This window comes from Komagataella phaffii, chromosome 1 (assembly GCF_000027005.1).
Source record: "Komagataella phaffii GS115 chromosome 1, complete sequence".
Taxonomy (NCBI): Eukaryota; Fungi; Ascomycota; class Pichiomycetes; order Pichiales; family Pichiaceae; genus Komagataella; species Komagataella phaffii.
The window spans coordinates 1036145-1053034 of record NC_012963.1 but is presented as its reverse complement, the minus strand read 5'-3'; the positions used below and the strand labels follow the sequence as shown (position 1 = coordinate 1053034).

The 16890-nt window shown below is 40.4% G+C and overlaps 9 protein-coding genes across 9 annotated transcripts; 4 read left to right on the top strand and 5 right to left on the bottom strand.

The window, feature by feature from the left end:
* Window positions 1-9: 9 nt before the first annotated feature.
* On the bottom strand, window positions 10-339 carry PAS_chr1-1_0256 (Hypothetical protein; the record flags this gene model as incomplete). The annotated part of the gene is made up of 2 exons (XM_002489862.1): window positions 10-276; window positions 337-339. The coding sequence occupies 2 exons, from the start codon at window positions 337-339 to the stop codon at window positions 10-12; spliced, it is 270 nt and encodes an 89-aa protein (XP_002489907.1).
* A 205-nt stretch (window positions 340-544) lies between these two features.
* On the top strand, window positions 545-5455 carry PAS_chr1-1_0255 (Subunit of the THO complex; the record flags this gene model as incomplete). Its single annotated transcript, XM_002489861.1, has 1 exon — window positions 545-5455. The coding sequence occupies one exon, from the start codon at window positions 545-547 to the stop codon at window positions 5453-5455; it is 4911 nt and encodes a 1636-aa protein (XP_002489906.1).
* Window positions 5456-5494: 39 nt separating this feature from the next.
* On the bottom strand, window positions 5495-8617 carry PAS_chr1-1_0254 (GTPase; the record flags this gene model as incomplete). The annotated part of the gene is made up of 1 exon (XM_002489860.1): window positions 5495-8617. One exon carries the CDS (start codon window positions 8615-8617, stop codon window positions 5495-5497), a length of 3123 nt encoding a protein of 1040 aa, XP_002489905.1.
* Window positions 8618-8873: 256 nt separating this feature from the next.
* Window positions 8874-9977, top strand: PAS_chr1-1_0253 (uncharacterized protein; the record flags this gene model as incomplete). The annotated part of the gene is made up of 1 exon (XM_002489859.1): window positions 8874-9977. One exon carries the CDS (start codon window positions 8874-8876, stop codon window positions 9975-9977), a length of 1104 nt encoding a protein of 367 aa, XP_002489904.1.
* A 109-nt stretch (window positions 9978-10086) lies between these two features.
* PAS_chr1-1_0252 (Hypothetical protein) lies at window positions 10087-10623 on the bottom strand (the record flags this gene model as incomplete). The annotated part of the gene is made up of 1 exon (XM_002489858.1): window positions 10087-10623. The coding sequence occupies one exon, from the start codon at window positions 10621-10623 to the stop codon at window positions 10087-10089; it is 537 nt and encodes a 178-aa protein (XP_002489903.1).
* Window positions 10624-11196: 573 nt separating this feature from the next.
* On the top strand, window positions 11197-11742 carry PAS_chr1-1_0251 (Hypothetical protein; the record flags this gene model as incomplete). The annotated part of the gene is made up of 1 exon (XM_002489857.1): window positions 11197-11742. One exon carries the CDS (start codon window positions 11197-11199, stop codon window positions 11740-11742), a length of 546 nt encoding a protein of 181 aa, XP_002489902.1.
* A 463-nt stretch (window positions 11743-12205) lies between these two features.
* PAS_chr1-1_0250 (Essential component of the conserved oligomeric Golgi complex (Cog1p through Cog8p)) lies at window positions 12206-14656 on the top strand (the record flags this gene model as incomplete). Its single annotated transcript, XM_002489856.1, has 1 exon — window positions 12206-14656. The coding sequence occupies one exon, from the start codon at window positions 12206-12208 to the stop codon at window positions 14654-14656; it is 2451 nt and encodes an 816-aa protein (XP_002489901.1).
* A 60-nt stretch (window positions 14657-14716) lies between these two features.
* On the bottom strand, window positions 14717-15499 carry PAS_chr1-1_0249 (uncharacterized protein; the record flags this gene model as incomplete). The annotated part of the gene is made up of 1 exon (XM_002489855.1): window positions 14717-15499. One exon carries the CDS (start codon window positions 15497-15499, stop codon window positions 14717-14719), a length of 783 nt encoding a protein of 260 aa, XP_002489900.1.
* A 158-nt stretch (window positions 15500-15657) lies between these two features.
* On the bottom strand, window positions 15658-16587 carry PAS_chr1-1_0248 (Regulatory subunit of Nem1p-Spo7p phosphatase holoenzyme; the record flags this gene model as incomplete). The annotated part of the gene is made up of 1 exon (XM_002489854.1): window positions 15658-16587. One exon carries the CDS (start codon window positions 16585-16587, stop codon window positions 15658-15660), a length of 930 nt encoding a protein of 309 aa, XP_002489899.1.
* Window positions 16588-16890: the final 303 nt, after the last annotated feature.

Sequence of the window (16890 nt, the reverse complement as noted above, 5' to 3'; positions counted from 1 at the left end):
GTTGTGTACTTAGTTTCGGTCAATTTTACTTTTTATGCCATCCTCATCAACTCTACACCCTGCCATTTTTTCAATCATCTCGAACTTTGTAATAGCCTGGGGCTTGTTCAATCCTATACTTAGATACTCCAACATTGGGTTGTGCTGCACTAAAGTGGCGTAGGTGTCCTTTGCTATGTTGTCCAACCATTCCTTTCTGGTCGTGTCAGCGTTGCCCAACCCCAGATGCTTGGATTTTAGTTGGTCAAAAACCTGTTGCTCTTTTAGTTTATCAGCCTATTCATGTTAGTGTTCTGCCAAAGTAAACATAGTTCTTGAAAGAAGTAGATGACTCACCATTATTTGATATGGGAACAAACAAGACTGAAACAGGTTTGAAAAGACAAAATAGGTTGATACTAAATTTCTCGAAGGAAATCTGGAAGGGACCGGAAGGAGACTGCCAAAGGAATTCCTACCAGCGAAAGAGAAGACGTTGTGATTCCAACATGATAACATTTCATAATCCACGAACCGATTCTTTCAACTCGTTCACTCTATACCAATGACTGAGCAAGTTGTTTCCAAAGAACAACCATCAGCGACTGAAAGCCCTATGGACGTTGATGTGCAGGGGGACACACCAGTTCTTGGGACCAATGACTCTAATACCAAAGATATCCCAGAGTTTTGGCTTTTCTTTTCAGACAACGTCGTTAGTAGCTGGGATAGTGAAGGACAACAAGAGATCTCTAGGCAATTGGACGAGAAAGAACAAAACTTTGAAACCATAGTTTACGAAACTTTGATGATCGTAAAAGACTTTCCGAAGAGACTTTCAATTGAGAAACTACAATCTTTTCTGAATGAGCTGCTGAAGGATAATTTTAAGAGATCGGAAACTTTTGTCCTTCTATTCAACTGTTTAACGGTCAATGACAATATGATTCAACTACTGAAATCTCTAGATATTGAAACCTCTATAAAACTTGATCATCTAGAGAGAACAACGTTGGAGAAATTGCAGTTGACATCGAGGAGTTATAAGCAGAAGACATTTGCTTATCTGAGGGATAATGTATACTCATTTGAAAACTTTACTCTCTTGGGAGAATCTAATGAAGGTTACAGTCGTTTAGTGCTACTGCTAACCGAATACTTTAAAGGGGAGAATACGAAATATGTTATTCCAATAATGGTCGATGATGTGCTGAAAATCATGAATCACTTTCAGCTGGATTCAGTTAAATGCTTGGATTTGATATTCACTATTTCTGCGACGTATTCCTTAAATCGACTGGAATTGATTCTGGACTTTTTGAAACAAACTCCCTTTTGGCCCGAAAAAATAGTTCAACATCAAAACAAACTTGACATAGAGGCCGTTTTCAAAAACATTTCTAACAAGAATGACTCCGGAGGTAGTTTGATATCATCTCAACTGGTTGCGAGCAAGATTACGAGGTACAATACCGATGAGTTGACAGTTACTAATGAATTTTTTCTTTTCGTGTCAGTTCTTATCCACATTGGATTCCTGAAATTCTCTGTTATATTCGACAGTTTATCAGATCAGCCCGATGATGCCGCGGAAAAGCTTTATGAAATCTACAAAAGAATGACTGAGGTGAATATATTTGAGGCTTCTGCCTCAGCGTTAGCTTTGGCTGGACCTCTACCAGACGATGATGACCTTGATAACTCAAACGGAGACGATGTGACAATGAAGGATGCTTCGGAACCGAATCCAGTGAAGCAACTATCACCAATGGAAGAATTTCAAATACTGTCTAAGCAGAGAAACAGTGCAAAGATCGAACTGTTGAAAAGTTTTCTCAGCATTGGGCTCTACATGGAGTCCCTTTTAATACTATCGAAGTATCCATATTTACCATTGGTTGATGATCAAATCGCCGACTTGATCAACAGGTTTGTTTCTGCATGCATAAATGACTATTATGAGAGCAGTACACATCATACTCTTCACCTTAAAGACATCTTAGAACCTACAGCTAACTCCCATTCCGCTCGTATCATGACATTCGATCCATTTGAAAAAGAAGTTTCTGGAAAGAAAACTATTTTCTTTTTTGATTGGAAGGCCCTACTTCCAGAGATCACGACCAGGGAGGAGTTTGTTAAACTGTGTCACGAACTTCTGCATTTCAACTCTTTCAGGTTGACTAGAGATCCAATATTACTGTCCAAGATCTGTAGAATCATTTATCATGACATTTCAAAACATGGAAAATCTCAAGAGGTTTTGGATTATTGGCTTCCATTTTATAGGTCCTTCATTCTACCCTGCTTTCCATTATTGGAAGAAAATTGCCCTTTGATCCAGGAGCTTTTTAGAATTATTGCTGAATACCCATTAGAAGTGAGATACAACCTCTATGGAGATTTACATTACAACATTTCAAAGAATGTCCCCGAAATCAAGTTGCCTTATAATAGGGCTGAAAAACAGACCAAAAATGCATTAAAGAGACTCTCCAATACTAATATTCAAACAATGACGAGAAAGTTGGCAAAAATTGCTTTGTCAAACCCTATACCTTGTTTGTTGGTTATTGTCCAACAACTGGAGAGCTATGATAATTTGAATGAGCTTATCGTTGATGTTTCAAAGTATTTTAACGATTTCACCTGGGACGTTCTTCCATTTATCATCCTGATAAGGTTGACAGTAAACAGGCCACATTATCAACCTGATGGGATTAATATATCCCAATGGCTTCAAAGTTTGTCCGTATTTCTCGGAGAAATTTCAACAAGTTCTTCCCTAATGAACATTAAACCTTTGTTAGTATTCATTATCAAACTATTATACAGGGATAACTCTTTGGTTTTACCCATTTTGAACCAGTTATTGCTGTCAATGGGGGGAATTCAGAAAACATCAAATTTGACATCCACACAGATTATTCAATTAAATTCTGAGCACAGTCTGAAAAGAATTATATACAGTGTGATACAAGATAAACGACTACTGAAGACTCGACCGGCTAGTCGTCTCGTTGCCAGTTTGTTAAGAACGGGAGGGCTTTCTGAAATTTTCGTTCTACTTTGTCAATTAATGACCAAACTTCAGTTAGACGTCGATAAGAATCATCAATTTTTGAAAGTTCTTGGACAGAGAATAGATGATTTGAGTTCACTTATCCAATTGTTCACAGAATTTATCTTTTCCTTTGTTACACCTGACAAATTCAAGCAAAATTTTCCTTCCTTACTTGAGTTATGTTCTGATTTTAACATTGATGTTGCTTGGGCGTTTGAACTCTGGAGAAACTTCTCAAAAGAATACAATGTAGAGATTATTCAACGTATCAAACCTGACTATAACTGGAAATATCTCACTCCGCAGCTGTATGCTTTCTTTTGGAATTTGTCACTATATGACGTTGATTATTCTCCTGAGTTGTATGATGATGCTATTAAGAAAGTTGAACTTCAAATAGCCAAGATAGAAACACAAATAAAGACCGCAAGCAGAACAGTTACTGGTGCCAACATTCAGGTTTTGAAGAAAGAGCTTTCTGAACTAGCTCACTCTCAGTCGAATATACCTCTGGATAAAGAGCGCCATAAAAAACACAGCGAGAACTTCAAAAGGGAAGTGCAAGAAGCGAGACAGGAATGGTTCAAAGATTTTGGAATTGATAATGCTGCTGATCAGACCGCTGCTTTTCTATCTTACTGTATTCTCCCAAGGGCCACTCACTCATCTTTTGACGCGGTTACTGCAGGGAAGGCCATATTTTTCCTTTACGAACACTGCCCAAAGAATTTTCATCTTATTTCACTATTGCAGCAGTTATTTTCAGGCAGGTTTTTGCATCAGGCGCTCTTCACTAGTACTTCCTCGGAAGCTGAAAACCTAGGAATTTTTTATTCCTACGTTCTGGAAGAGCTCAATAAATGGAGGGTTCCCGATGAGTACCCCCTGAGTGATTGTGAACACGATAAATTTTTGGAAACACTTTTCAATTGGCATGCAGATCTTCTTGCCGATATTTCTAAGGCCTTAAAGGCAGAGAATTTCATGTCCCTTCATAATGCAATAGTGTTTCTGAAAACTCCGGCTTCATTATTTCCAACTGTGGAGTCACATTGCGAGTCTTTACTTTTTACTTTGGATCAAATCATATCAAACGATACCAGAGGTGACATCTTACTGCCCGCAAGGTCTTTAAGTGGCCTGATCAAGGCACGTAGATCTTCATGGATTTTAGGATGGGACTTTTACGCAATGGATCTAAAGCAAAAGCAATTTTTATTGCTCAAAAAGAGAGCCATTAACAGAATCAGAATCGAAAAGCGTAGGAAGGCCGAAGAGGAGGCAAGAAAAATTGAAATGGAAAAGAATAAAGCTCCCAACGCATATGGTTTGGCTTCACTTCCTGTTCGCAAGGTGGTCAAAATTAAAACAACAATTGAAAGCCCCACAACTTTAAATTCGGTCGACTTTTCTGATAATAAGAAGCAGGCCGAAAAACAGTACGAGAATGGTAAAAGCAAAGAGGGAACCAAAAAGGCAAAGTTACCTGAGGGACCAAAGAAAGAGCACAAAAGAACAAAAGAGGAAAAGAGAGAAAGACAAAAGGAAAAGGAAAGGGTAAGGATGAAAGACAAAGAGAAGCAGCAGGAGAAAGAAGGTGATATTGAGAAGGACACCGACAAGGTGACAGAGAAAGAGAACAAGAAGGAGAGTCCGAAAGAGAAAGAAAACGAGAAGGCACCAGAGAAGCGAGTAGAAGAGGTAAGCTCTGAAGGGAAAGGAAAAGAAATTAAAGATAGAGAACAAGAAAGACCCAGGTCATCTGAAAACGATCTAAAGGAAGACTCGTCCAAGCGCAGAGTAGATACTAAATCCGATACACCTCCTCACTCCAATCAAGACAACTCAGAAGTAAAAGCACCAGGTAAATCTACAAGAGAATTGCTTGAGGCAAGATTGAAACAGGAGAAAGAGTTTGCTAGGCAAAAGAACCAGACCGGTGGTAAGAACAACTCAAGACCTCCTTCCAGATCTGAAAAGGAAGCGGAGAGTACAGATGTTCGAACAGAGTCTCGAAATGATTTTAGAGGTGATGTGAAGAAAGAGATTCCAAGATTTCCAAGACGAAATGAGTATCCTTCTAGCCGCAACTATCAGAGACCCGTTTCAACTGTTAGTCGTGGCCTCCCTCAAGGACCTGCTCGGGATAGACAAGATTCTGACAAGCCACTTCCACCTCCTTCCCAACCGCCACCCGGCCCGTATTCAACTTCAAGAGGACCCTCATATTCTGGCCGAGGTGGACCGAGACAACCACAAAGTCAAACATTTCAATCAAGGGATAGGGGAAACCAGTCTGGATTCAGAGATAGAAAGAGACACCGGGATGACACTGATTACTACTCTCGTGGAAAGAGGACTTACGATTCGAAAGGTTCCAATTATCATGACCGAGAAAAGAGATACGATTGAACATTAAAAAAGGTGGAATTACAATAGAATTAGGTTATACTATTTAATATCAAAGACAGGTTTCAATTTACGTAAAAGAAGCCAATCTTCTCTAGTCACAGTGTCACGGAATGCTGGATCTTTCAGAGTGTCGATGGATTTTCTGGAGATGAGGGAATACAAAGTGTCTGACTCATCGACATGACGTCCCCATACCGGTTGAGCAGCTGAAGGGTTATCCAAACGCATGGCAACACCGGCGCTAGTTTGTCCCTTCTTTACGGAATCAACAGCTTTGTGGTTTATTTCCAGCGAAGTTACTTTACCCAAAACCATAATGTTTCTTTGCTTGGTTTCAGGATCCAAACGAACAGCACAGATTGGTGTTCCAATACGGACTGTACCCTCTATAACATCCACACCAATAATCATTGGTTGACGTTTGTTGATAATCTGCAGAGTCTTCAAGACACAAGGGAAAATTGCGTACTCAAGGAAATCCTTACGACGTTGCTCCAATAACTTGGCCTGATAGGCACTGAATGCATCAAACAGATGGTAAATGACATCAGCATTGAAAATTTTGATTCCTTGTTCGTCGGCGTATTGTTCAGCTTCTTTATCAATTTTAACATCGAAGCATAACATGACAGCGTACTCCTTGTCCTTTTCCAACATGGTTGTTGCCTTCATCACGTCTCTCTTGTAAACTGGTCCTAGACCTATAGACATAACTGGGATCTTCATATCCTTTAGGAAATCAAGAAGAGCTTCTAAAGAACCCAGCGTAGATGCTTGCACGGTAACACCGTGACCAGATGAGTCGACAGAGTCCAGAAGACCTGTAAGATCATCCATAACAGTATCCTTTAATTCCTCTTCATCATCATCAGGTCCGACAACCAGCAGTCTGGAACCAGCCACAGCCTTTTCCAAATCATTGGCAGCAATCTTAACACCCAGAGCTGCTTTAACCTCTTTATGGTGGATATATTCTGACTTGATACGTAGCTCACGAGATGGGGGCGGCGTTAGAAGCGCTCTAATATTTGTAGCAATAGGACCGTTCAAACCACAGAGCACGATACGATCACCTTCTCTCAGGATACCGTTGGAAAGAATAACATCAATGGTAGTACCGAAACCTTCAACTACCTTGACTTCCAGAATAGTAGCAGAAATTTCAGATAGATACATCAGCTGTTTGCTCATTCTCTTCTGAGTTAATTCCAAAAGTAACCACAACAAATCTGGTACACCTTCACCAGTAACAGCTGATGTAGGTACAATGGAAACATACTTGGCCATGTTTCTGTTTTGGAAGTATAATTCGGAGTTCAGACCTTGCTCAGCAAGAGCAACCTTGATCTTGGTAAGCCTATCTTCAAATTCCTGTTGAACACTTCTTGTCTGCTTAGAGAAAGAGTCACGGAACGAGTTGTTGGGGATGGTTTGCCAGTCGTAAAGACGATCAATTTTGTTCAATGCCACAATAAATGGAGCCTTACGGTCACGCAGTAGACGCAGAGACTCAATAGTTTGTTGTTCCAAACCATGCATAATATCTATAACCAAAATGGCTATGTTACACAACGAAGAACCTCTGGATCTCAAGTTAGTGAAAGACTCGTGACCTGGAGTATCAATGATCAACAGACCAGGAACTTCAAATATACGTTTTTCATATACCTGCATGACTTCAGTCTTTTTCTTTATTGCTTCCACTGGGAAGTATGTAGCACCAATTTGTTGGGTAATACCACCGGCTTCTCCACCTTGAACATTAGTTTGACGAATCTTGTCTAACAGTTTTGTCTTACCGGTGTCGACATGTCCCAAGATACAACAAATTGGTGAACGTAGATTGGAAGTGTCACTTTCCTTTTCTGCTGCCTTAGAAGCAGACTTGGAAACTTTTCCGGACTTATCAAGTTCTTCAATCTTGGAAGCTGCTTTGATAGGCTTTGTTTCCTTCTGTTCTACTGGAGCAGACTTCTTTTCGGGGGCTAATTTCTGAGGAGCCTTCTGCTCTTCAACTTTTTTAGGAGTCTCCTTAGGAGCTTCCTCCTTGGAAGGTTGCTTTGAAGGCGCTTCTGCTGCTTCGGATTTCTCATCCTTGATAACATCTTCTAGAGCTTCCCAACTATCAACAATTGGCTCATCATTTTCTTCAAGAGCTAACTTTTCCCAGTCATCAGCAATAGCATTTTCTTCCTCACTATCTTTTTCTTGAGTGGACTCCTCTTTGACGGCGACCTTAACCGGAGTTTCCTGTTCGGCAGGGGTTTCTACCGTTTTAGAGAACCTGTTTGGCTTTCTCTTGGCATAGGCAGGGGGTTGTTTGGGAGTAGAGTCACTTTGAAGACCGGCTACCCTGAATTTACCGGTGGCCAGCATTTGCTCTCGACGCTTCTCTGCCAGCTCTCGTTGTTGCTGCTGTCTCTTGGATAACAATTTGCCCTCAGCCTTCAGCCTTTCCCGTTCTAATCTAAGTTCTTCTTCCTTGGCTTTGAGTTCAGCCTGTCTGGCAGCCTCCTCAGCGGCCAGGCGGGCCTCTTCTTCAGCAGCCAAACGAGCCTGTTCAGCTTCCAATGCGGCAGCCTCCTCTTCAGCTTGCTTCTTTAATTCCAGCTGGCGTTTAAGCGCAGCAATACCAGCAGGGACCTTCTTTCCCTTCTTCTTAGGAGCAGAAGTTGTAGGAGCAGGTTCGGAACTTTCAGTAAGTTCAGGAGCAGATTCGGGAGCAGGAGAAGTCGAAGCAGAGGCGACAGCAGCAGAAGCAGCAGCAGCAGCATCTTTTTCAGCCTTCTGTTTCTCTGCAAACTCTTTATTCTGCTGTTTAACCAAATCCTTTTGTGCCTGTTGTTGTTCCTTCTTCTTCTTTGCCAACTCTTTCTTCAATGCCTTTTCTTTCTCCTTCTTTTCCTTTTCCTTCTGCTTCTTGGTTTTCAGTGTTGGCTTGGCAGCCTCATCCTCTGCTTTTTTCTCTAACTTATCCTTGGATGCTTTTAGGGCCGAAAGAAAATCAGCTTCCTCAGCTTCTTTCGGTTCTTCACTGGTAGATACAGATCCTTCGGGCTCTGGAGTGGCTCCAAACTCTTGGGCCGAGTCAATTTCGTTTTCTAACTCTTCATCCCAGATGTCCCCTCCGGCTTTATTATTCTTTTTTCCCTTTTTCGCCATCTTGAATCAATCTCCAAGTTCGCCTTCCTTAATGTCTTTCGTTTTCCAAAGGAGACAAAAGAATTGGAGATGGTCGTGCATACACCATGAAAATTTTGGTGGGCTATTATACTGAGGAACTACAGTCGTGCACGTTACTGAAAAAAAAAAAAGCCAGGGGAGACAGATGTTGTGCTAAGGAAGATACTATTGAAAATATATAAATCCTTTGGATTGATAGTATTCTGTTGACTTAAGCAGTTAGCCCCTTACAGAAATGACAACAGTAGAGAAAATTAAGGCCATCGAAGATGAGATGGCCAAAACTCAAAAGAACAAGGCCACCTCCTTCCATTTAGGCCAGTTGAAAGCTAAGCTGGCCAAGTTGCGTAGAGAACTTCTGACAGACTCGAAGAAGTCTGGAGGAGGTGGTGGAATCGGATTTGACGTGGCGAGATCAGGCGTAGCAAGTATTGGGTTTGTGGGATTTCCCTCCATTGGTAAATCCACCCTACTAAACAAATTGACAGGTGTGGCAAGTGAAGTGGCAGCATATGAGTTCACTACGTTGACCTCTGTGCCAGGTATAATAAAGTACAAAGGTGCCAAAATTCAAATGATCGATCTTCCTGGTATTATAGAAGGTGCTAAGGATGGTAAAGGTAGAGGTAAGCAAGTTATCGCAGTGGCAAGAACTTGTAACATGATATTCATTGTGTTGGATGTGAACAAGCCACTACATCATAAGCAAGTAATAGAGCATGAACTGGAAGGTTTTGGCATAAGAATTAACAAACAGCCCCCTGACATTCTTTTGAAGAAGAAAGAACGTGGAGGAATTAATATCACTACGACGGTCCCTCTTACTCACTTGGATAATGACGAGATCAGAGCTGTTATGGGGGAGTACAGATTAAACTCGGCTGACATTTCCTTCCGATGCGACGCAACAGTTGATGATTTAATTGATAAACTAGAGGAACAAAACAGGAAGTATATTCCTGCCATTTATGTCCTGAACAAAATAGATTCTATTTCCACGCAAGAATTGGACCTTCTCTACAGAATCCCAGATGCTGTTCCTATCAGTTCAGGAAACGAATGGAACTTAGATGAACTTTTGGAGATGATGTGGGACAAGCTGAAGCTTGTGAGAGTATATACCTTACCCAAGGGAAAACTGCCAGATTTTGAAGACCCAGTTGTGTTGAGATCTGATAGATGTACTGTGGAGGATTTTTGTAACCAAATTCACAAGTCTTTGGTAGCAGAGTTCAAGAACGCGATTGTTTATGGATCCAGTGCCAAACATCAACCTCAGTACGTTGGGCTGAGTCATGTGTTGCAAGATGAAGACGTTGTAACCATTTTGAAGAAATAAACCTTTTTAGTTTTTCTATTTTTTTTTTTAAGGTTTTTTCTTCGTTTCTACCCTAAACTCTTTCATGTGTAACATAATAAATGGTTGATTCGTAGTCTATACGTAAATTTTAGGCATTGTATGCTGCAATCAAGAAGCTGACAAGGAAGCTCAGGTTGAAACTTGGCTTCTCAAATACCAATTCCTTTAGGTTGATAGTCTCGGATCCTAACTGCACCACCCGATTGTAAGGGATGGTAATGATGTTTCGGGATGCAAGAAATTGAAGCAGCAAATACCCTGAGAGAGTTACGAATACGAGGACGGAACTTAACTTGCCGACCACGAACCCAACTCCTAGCCCAACAAAACTACCAATAGCTAGCTGTTGGTAATTGAGAGCTCCACCAAAAGCGCCATCTAAACGGGGAGAAGATTCCTTAGTAGGCTCAATAACTTGTCCAACTCTAGATCCAACTGGAGTTGTTCCAGTCTTGAAAGTCTCATTCTTTATGATTTTATCCATTAGACACACTGAAGAAGCAGCTCCTAAAACAACCCCAAGTGGTTTAGAATAGCTAGTTGTAGGAGTAAACAGTCTCCTCTGAAAAGAAGAAGCCCATTGAAGTTTAGGTTTTGCTAGTCCAGCTCTTAAATGTTTAAACATGTACGATCAGTAAGTGTATTTGTTGGCATCCACGTCGTCTTGTGCAGCAACCATTGAGCGTGATGGATAATGGTGTTCGGATGTACAAACGTTGGTTGGGATTTCAGAAGGTGCTTGCTTGTGTTGGGTCAGTAGTGGAGAATGCTGCAGTAAGATAGGGTGTATGATAACAGGAAATTATACACAATATTGAAAACTGATGAAATAATTATAACGCAGACGTGATGGTTTGAAACATTTATTTGAGGAAGGCAGGTGGATGGATGTAAAACATCATTGGTAATTGATTCTTTCCCCTAGGGAATGGATGAATTGCTGTCAGTTCATCCATTAGAGTACCCTTCGTTGAACTTTACAACAGTCCTGTTTATGCTAAGAATATCAAAGCATAATGGGCTGATCAATGCATTTTTTTCGTAAAAGTTGAAATGTATAATACTTACCAGCTGCGACATCACTGATGTTGTGGTCGATGCTTCAAACCTTAACGTGAAAGGGTGTTAAATACCGAATTCGGAAATTATATCTCTTATTGCTTTTGCTTTTTTCACTCCAGTTCATTCGAGTCCAAGGATGTTAGGAAATAATCTCTCCAGTTGGTATCACGATGTTGAAGAACTTGAAACAGTTGAGGCTCCGCTTGTAGTATGTGTCTGCGAAACTTCCAAGGCATTAAAACTGTATCAAAGAGTGCAACATACTGCATGCTTTATAATCATAGATCCCTTCTTGGATCTAAACAAGTTGAATAGCGATGAAGTTGAGGTTCTGTTGCGATTTCAAGAAGAAAATGATATACTCTGGAACAAAATAGACGGCTGCTTTTCATCGACTTCAGTGGTGAACAGAAGTTTGAACGAGGTACTTTTTCCACTAGTGAGACTTATGGAGATGAACAACTGGCACTTAAACATTGTCGGACAAGATCAAACGGGGTTGCTGGCTGCTTTCATCTGTACTATGGTCTACTTTAAAATGAATGTTTCACAAAACATGAAACTCACTGGAGTGGATAAAAATGATATTGACATTCCGATGGCAACTTCATTTTGGATGCAATGGAACTCATACAAGAATTACTCTCCTAAATCAATGAAGAGAAGAATCGACTGTGTATGAGATCAGATCACGGGGTTGATGACTGGTAATTGTCATGTAAATAAACAACATGCCTACGGTCTTCGAAAACCGACCACCAAAAACAGCACAACAATAAGGCAAATGACATATGAATACTCCAGTCAACCAAGTCAAGTATTAAATAGTAGAATTAAACAACCCTTTAATCCCTGGAGTTCAGAAATCTTGTGGAGATTTGAAAATAATTTAGCTGGAGTGTTCTTAAACGCAAAAACAATCGCCTCTTGATCCGTATGGCCTCCAACTAGACCGCTATAAGGACTCTAACTAGTCCAATTTCTTCTCAGTTCTCTGAAGAAGCTCCAAATACATTGTATGGTCATTGATGATTTGCTTGGATAATCGAATAAAGCCAAATTGCCAGTAAAATTTCAGATTTTCTGGATCTCGAACTGTAGCATCATTTTCTCATAATTGAATACGTTCAATACCAAGCGCTGTCATGACCATCGATCAAACGTGCCAATCGCTTGAAGATCTAGGTCATTTGAATAGCATTTTGTCAAGATGCTCAAACGTCAACGAGCTGCAGCATTTCATCCACGTCTTGGATTCTGAAAAGGAGAAAACCGATACCGCTATCAGGACACTTCATAACTCTAGTTACAAAGAAGAATCAGCGAGTATACGAGAATTAGAGCTTAAAAGAGTTGAACTATCGGGCACTCTAGGAAACATGAAGTCTTTAGTTTCCGTTACCACTGAAGCCCATCAACTTGGGGATCAGATTACCACAAAAGTCAAGTACTTGGATCAAGAAAAGACCAAAGTATTGCAGACTTACGAGTTCGTGAACAACGTCCAAGTTTTGAAGACAGAGTTGGCCAACGCTCATTTAAGTATTCAAAACGAGGACTGGCTCAAAGCCTGTGAATCAATCAATGTAATTAGACAATTGCCTGATTGGGTACTCACTAGTCGATTTGTCAATGCCACAGTTCCCACATCTGCCCTGCCAGACGAACCAAAGGAAGTGCTAGAGGTTTGGATTAAAGATTTGAGCCAAATTCTTACTAAAGAATTTGACAGAGCAGCCAGTGAGAGAAACCCGGATAGAATCACCTATTATTTCAAACTTTTCCCTTTAGTTGGCCAACAATCAATTGGAATCAAAAGTTACTCTTCTTTTATTTGCAATATAATACACGAACAATCTAGGCTGAATATGAAAACGAGTCAAGGAACAAATACCAGTCATGCTTTTTTGATATTGAAGTTATTTGAAACAATTTCCAATATTCTCATCCAACATTCTAATGTCATAAAGAAGCATTATGAGCCACGGTACATATTGGACGTGATGCAGAAAATCCAGAATGAATGTGATCTTCAGTGTGGTTTAATTTTTGACACATTCTGGGATACTCAACGTTTGGACAGAGTTGTTAATCTGGTAAGAGAGTATGACTATCCAGTTTTGGTCGAAGCTCTTACAACGAGCTCCGAAGACAGATCCAACGTTGATAGGCAACCAATTGATGAAAGAATTTCGTTATCAAACATTGGCGATCTTTTGAACGAGTTAGCTCTCATATTGAACCGTTGGTCAATGTATTGCAAGTTCTTCAGCAGTAAGTGGAACGAGTTTAAAAATGAAGGAGAGCCAGGAAAAACCGAAATAACGAGCTTACCAGAAGCCCTTTTCAATAGCGCATTTATGAGTAAAATAAAAGAGAGAATAAATCCCGTATTCGATACGTTGAGTACGTTTTATCTCCGACGGTCTTTAGAAAAAGCTTACGAAATCGAAGAGTTTCCAAACATCACCAAGAACCTAAACCAGTCAGTTCAACTAGTTTTGACCCATTCTGTTGAGAGCTTCGTTCCACCTTCAAGTAAGCCAGCCTCATCATTAATAGACGATTTGGTTTTTGTCTTGAACAATATCTACAAGCGCGCAGTATCCACTGGGCAATCAAGTATTATCAATAACTTGATCAATAGTACTCGCCGTATCTTAGAGACTAATTTTTTATCAATTGTTGCTAAAGAGTTGAAAGAAACTCACCCTAGATACAATACTCAATTGATAAACTTCAAAACCATTCTCACAAACACAGCAACTGCTAGCCGTCAAGGAACACCAGTACCCGCAAATGATGACACTTCATTCATAAAAAGTGCAACAACTGCATTGCAGTCGTTAAACTTGAACAATGATGAATCGAACACTGCCAGGATATCGAAGTACTTGATTCTTTTGAACTCAATATCTCTATTCGATGAATATCTGTCTCAGCTGGTTTCAAATCTACTGAATGAAGTGGAAACTGACTATCTAGTGTTTTTGGAGGAAGGAGAAAACAGGATCAACCGTTTGAACTTAAAGGTGATATTAGAGAATCTTACCGGAAAAATTCATGGTATTTGTGATGCATCTTTAACACAGCATGTAAGGATACTTTACACGCAAGTATTCAAACCGAGACTAACCAAACTAACTGTTAATTTGTTTGCCGAAAATGAATTTCTTTTAACCTTGGAGGAATTCGACTCAATCGATAGCAGCAACTCTGATGGAGTGTCGACATTTTTGCAAGAATTCACCCAGTTGACTTTCCCCTATTACGCTATTATGACACAGGACAGTTATAATAAGTTGATTGCCATGTTTATCGATCAATTGTCGAAAGATCTGGAGGAAAAGATTTGGTCTTTGGAAAATAAATGTAATGAGTTAGGGTTGATAAAATTGGAAAGAAGCACCAGTGCTTTGATCACTAGTCTCACGAAGCTAAATTACAAGTTAAGGGACCGATTTGTGAGGGTCACCCAAATTATTATGGTCAGTAATTTAGGAGATGATGAGGAAATAGATAACCTGGGGGAGATGCACTGGGTGTTAACTCCAACTGAAAGGTTGAAGGCTAGAAACCTACGGGTTGATAGGTGATATAAATGGGGATAATTATAATTAATATGTATTTACAGACTCGATTAAAATTTAAAATTGTTACTGCGCTTGTTCTGTGGGAGGAGCATTATGGACTTCAGGTTCTGGCTGTTGCTGCTGTTGTTGTATTTGCTGCTGTTGTTGTATTTGCTGCTGTTGCTGTATTTGTTGCTGTTGTTGGAGCAGTTGCTGTTGAGCCAGATGTTCCTGTCTTAGTTTTTGCTTAGCTTCTTCCTCCTCCTTATCTTTTATTATCTGTTCATCTGATCTAATCAACATACGATGCTGGATCAAATTTGGATCATATTTTGGATGTGCAAGTTCGCAATTCTTCCCTAAAGGACAAAAACCGGTCATATAATTTTGACAGGCTACTTTTCTGATGTGTCTTCTCGAGCATTTAGGACCATCGGGACAGAATCCCTGTTCATAGTTTGGACAGTTTGAAACTTTTGTCTGGGGATCAATATGGAGGTACAAACATTCAGGTGTTTGCGTACAGAATCCATTCTTACTAAAGAAGACACATTCGGGTAGTTTACGAAAGTTATACTCATGCAAGAACTCGCAGTCATCTCCCTTCTTACAAAGACCACGTAACCAATGCTTACAAACGATTTTGTTGGAAAACATCTTGGAGACATGCTTGTTTTCACAGTTGGTGCCATTGGGGCATTCCCCAGACGTGATCCAGAAATTACAAACTGGTCTGTCCGGGTTCAAACCTAATCCGTATTCCTTTCTCAGAAACGGCTCAAATTTAAAATGTGAGTCTTTTCCTGTGGAAGGTAATGGAGCATTGGGCAAGGAAAACCCGAGCAATGGTAGTTGGGGTTGAAACATGGGGGCGTTGTATAGAAATTGCTAGTAAAAATGAGGTTAACTAAAAGATATCTGATAAATCGAAATATTAATCAGTACACTACAACGACGGACACGGCTGAATTGTAAGGTGTGCTCACTAAATGTTGGTAAACGTACAATATATACATTAATTAAGATCAAGAGGGAGCAGAGGTCTTCATACGTGCCTTACGCGTTGTTCCGACAGGCCCCCGAATACTACTTCGTCTTCTGGCACCTTCCCTGGCCCAAAACTCGTTTCGATACAACTCCCAACTTTCTCTAACAGCAGGAGAGAATGAACGAGAATTGAGTACCAGTTTGATTTCTGTAGCCCCTATCCTTTCTTGCGACCTCAGATACAGCTCTTGGCACCACTGAGATTCGGATGTGCCTTTGTAAACGAACTTGATAGTGTTGTATAGTAAGCGAAGAACAAATCTGGAAATATCAGATAAGACGTCACCCCAAGGTGCTTTCACCCTCACGGCTCTGAGATTCAATTGTCTTAAACCTTTGTTGGTTGTGATGAGAAACTTTTTTGGCAATACAATCGTTCTATGGTACTCTCCACTCAAGTAGAAAAGAACCAAGGTGATAGTGGTAATGATTGATAGAAACTGGTACGTGATCAGCCAAAAACCCGTAGGTAGTTGGTCTGTATTGCTAAAGTACAGTTGGTAAATACAAAATGCAATGAGTCCACATAAAAGTGAACAAAACAGCGTGTATTTGCGACGAAGAAACTTCTGTTGCTGTAACTGTTGGCGAATAGTTTCTTCCATGATCAGAAGGTCTTTGAAAACTTTAGCCATAGTTGTCAATTCATCTCTATGCCTAGAGTTTCTTCTAGGCCGCAATTTGCTGGAACCTCGCCTTGTGGCACTTGTACTTCGACTCCGAGCTCTAGAAACAGGCTGATTCAAACTTCTGGAAGATAGACTAGCTGGCTTATCAATATCCAAGTCAGAAGCTACGGCCTCTTCGTCTTGATCTCTGGAGTTTGTGAGGTACAAAGATGTGGGGGGTGATAGAGTCATGGATCCCGGACTTGAATAGGTGAATTCTTCATCTGACGAATTCAGCATGCTAATGGTCTTGCACAATAGTGCTTTTCCAGGAAGGAATGGGAAAATGGGTACTAATAGGATTCTGGTGGTGACCTTGAGGTGACCTTGCAAGAATCAGAATGGATAACTTAGAGCGAGGGAGCGAAAAACCAGAGTTGGAAGGAACAGGAGACAGGGAGAGAAGGCTTTTGGTAGGAAATATAGAGCTTGATTTCTGGGTAGCTTTAACGAATTGATGGCTTATATGTTGTACTGAATGTTTGATTTTCAATGCTGGTCCTCTAGGTCCTCAAAAGGCTTTCGTTTCTGAAATAATGTGCT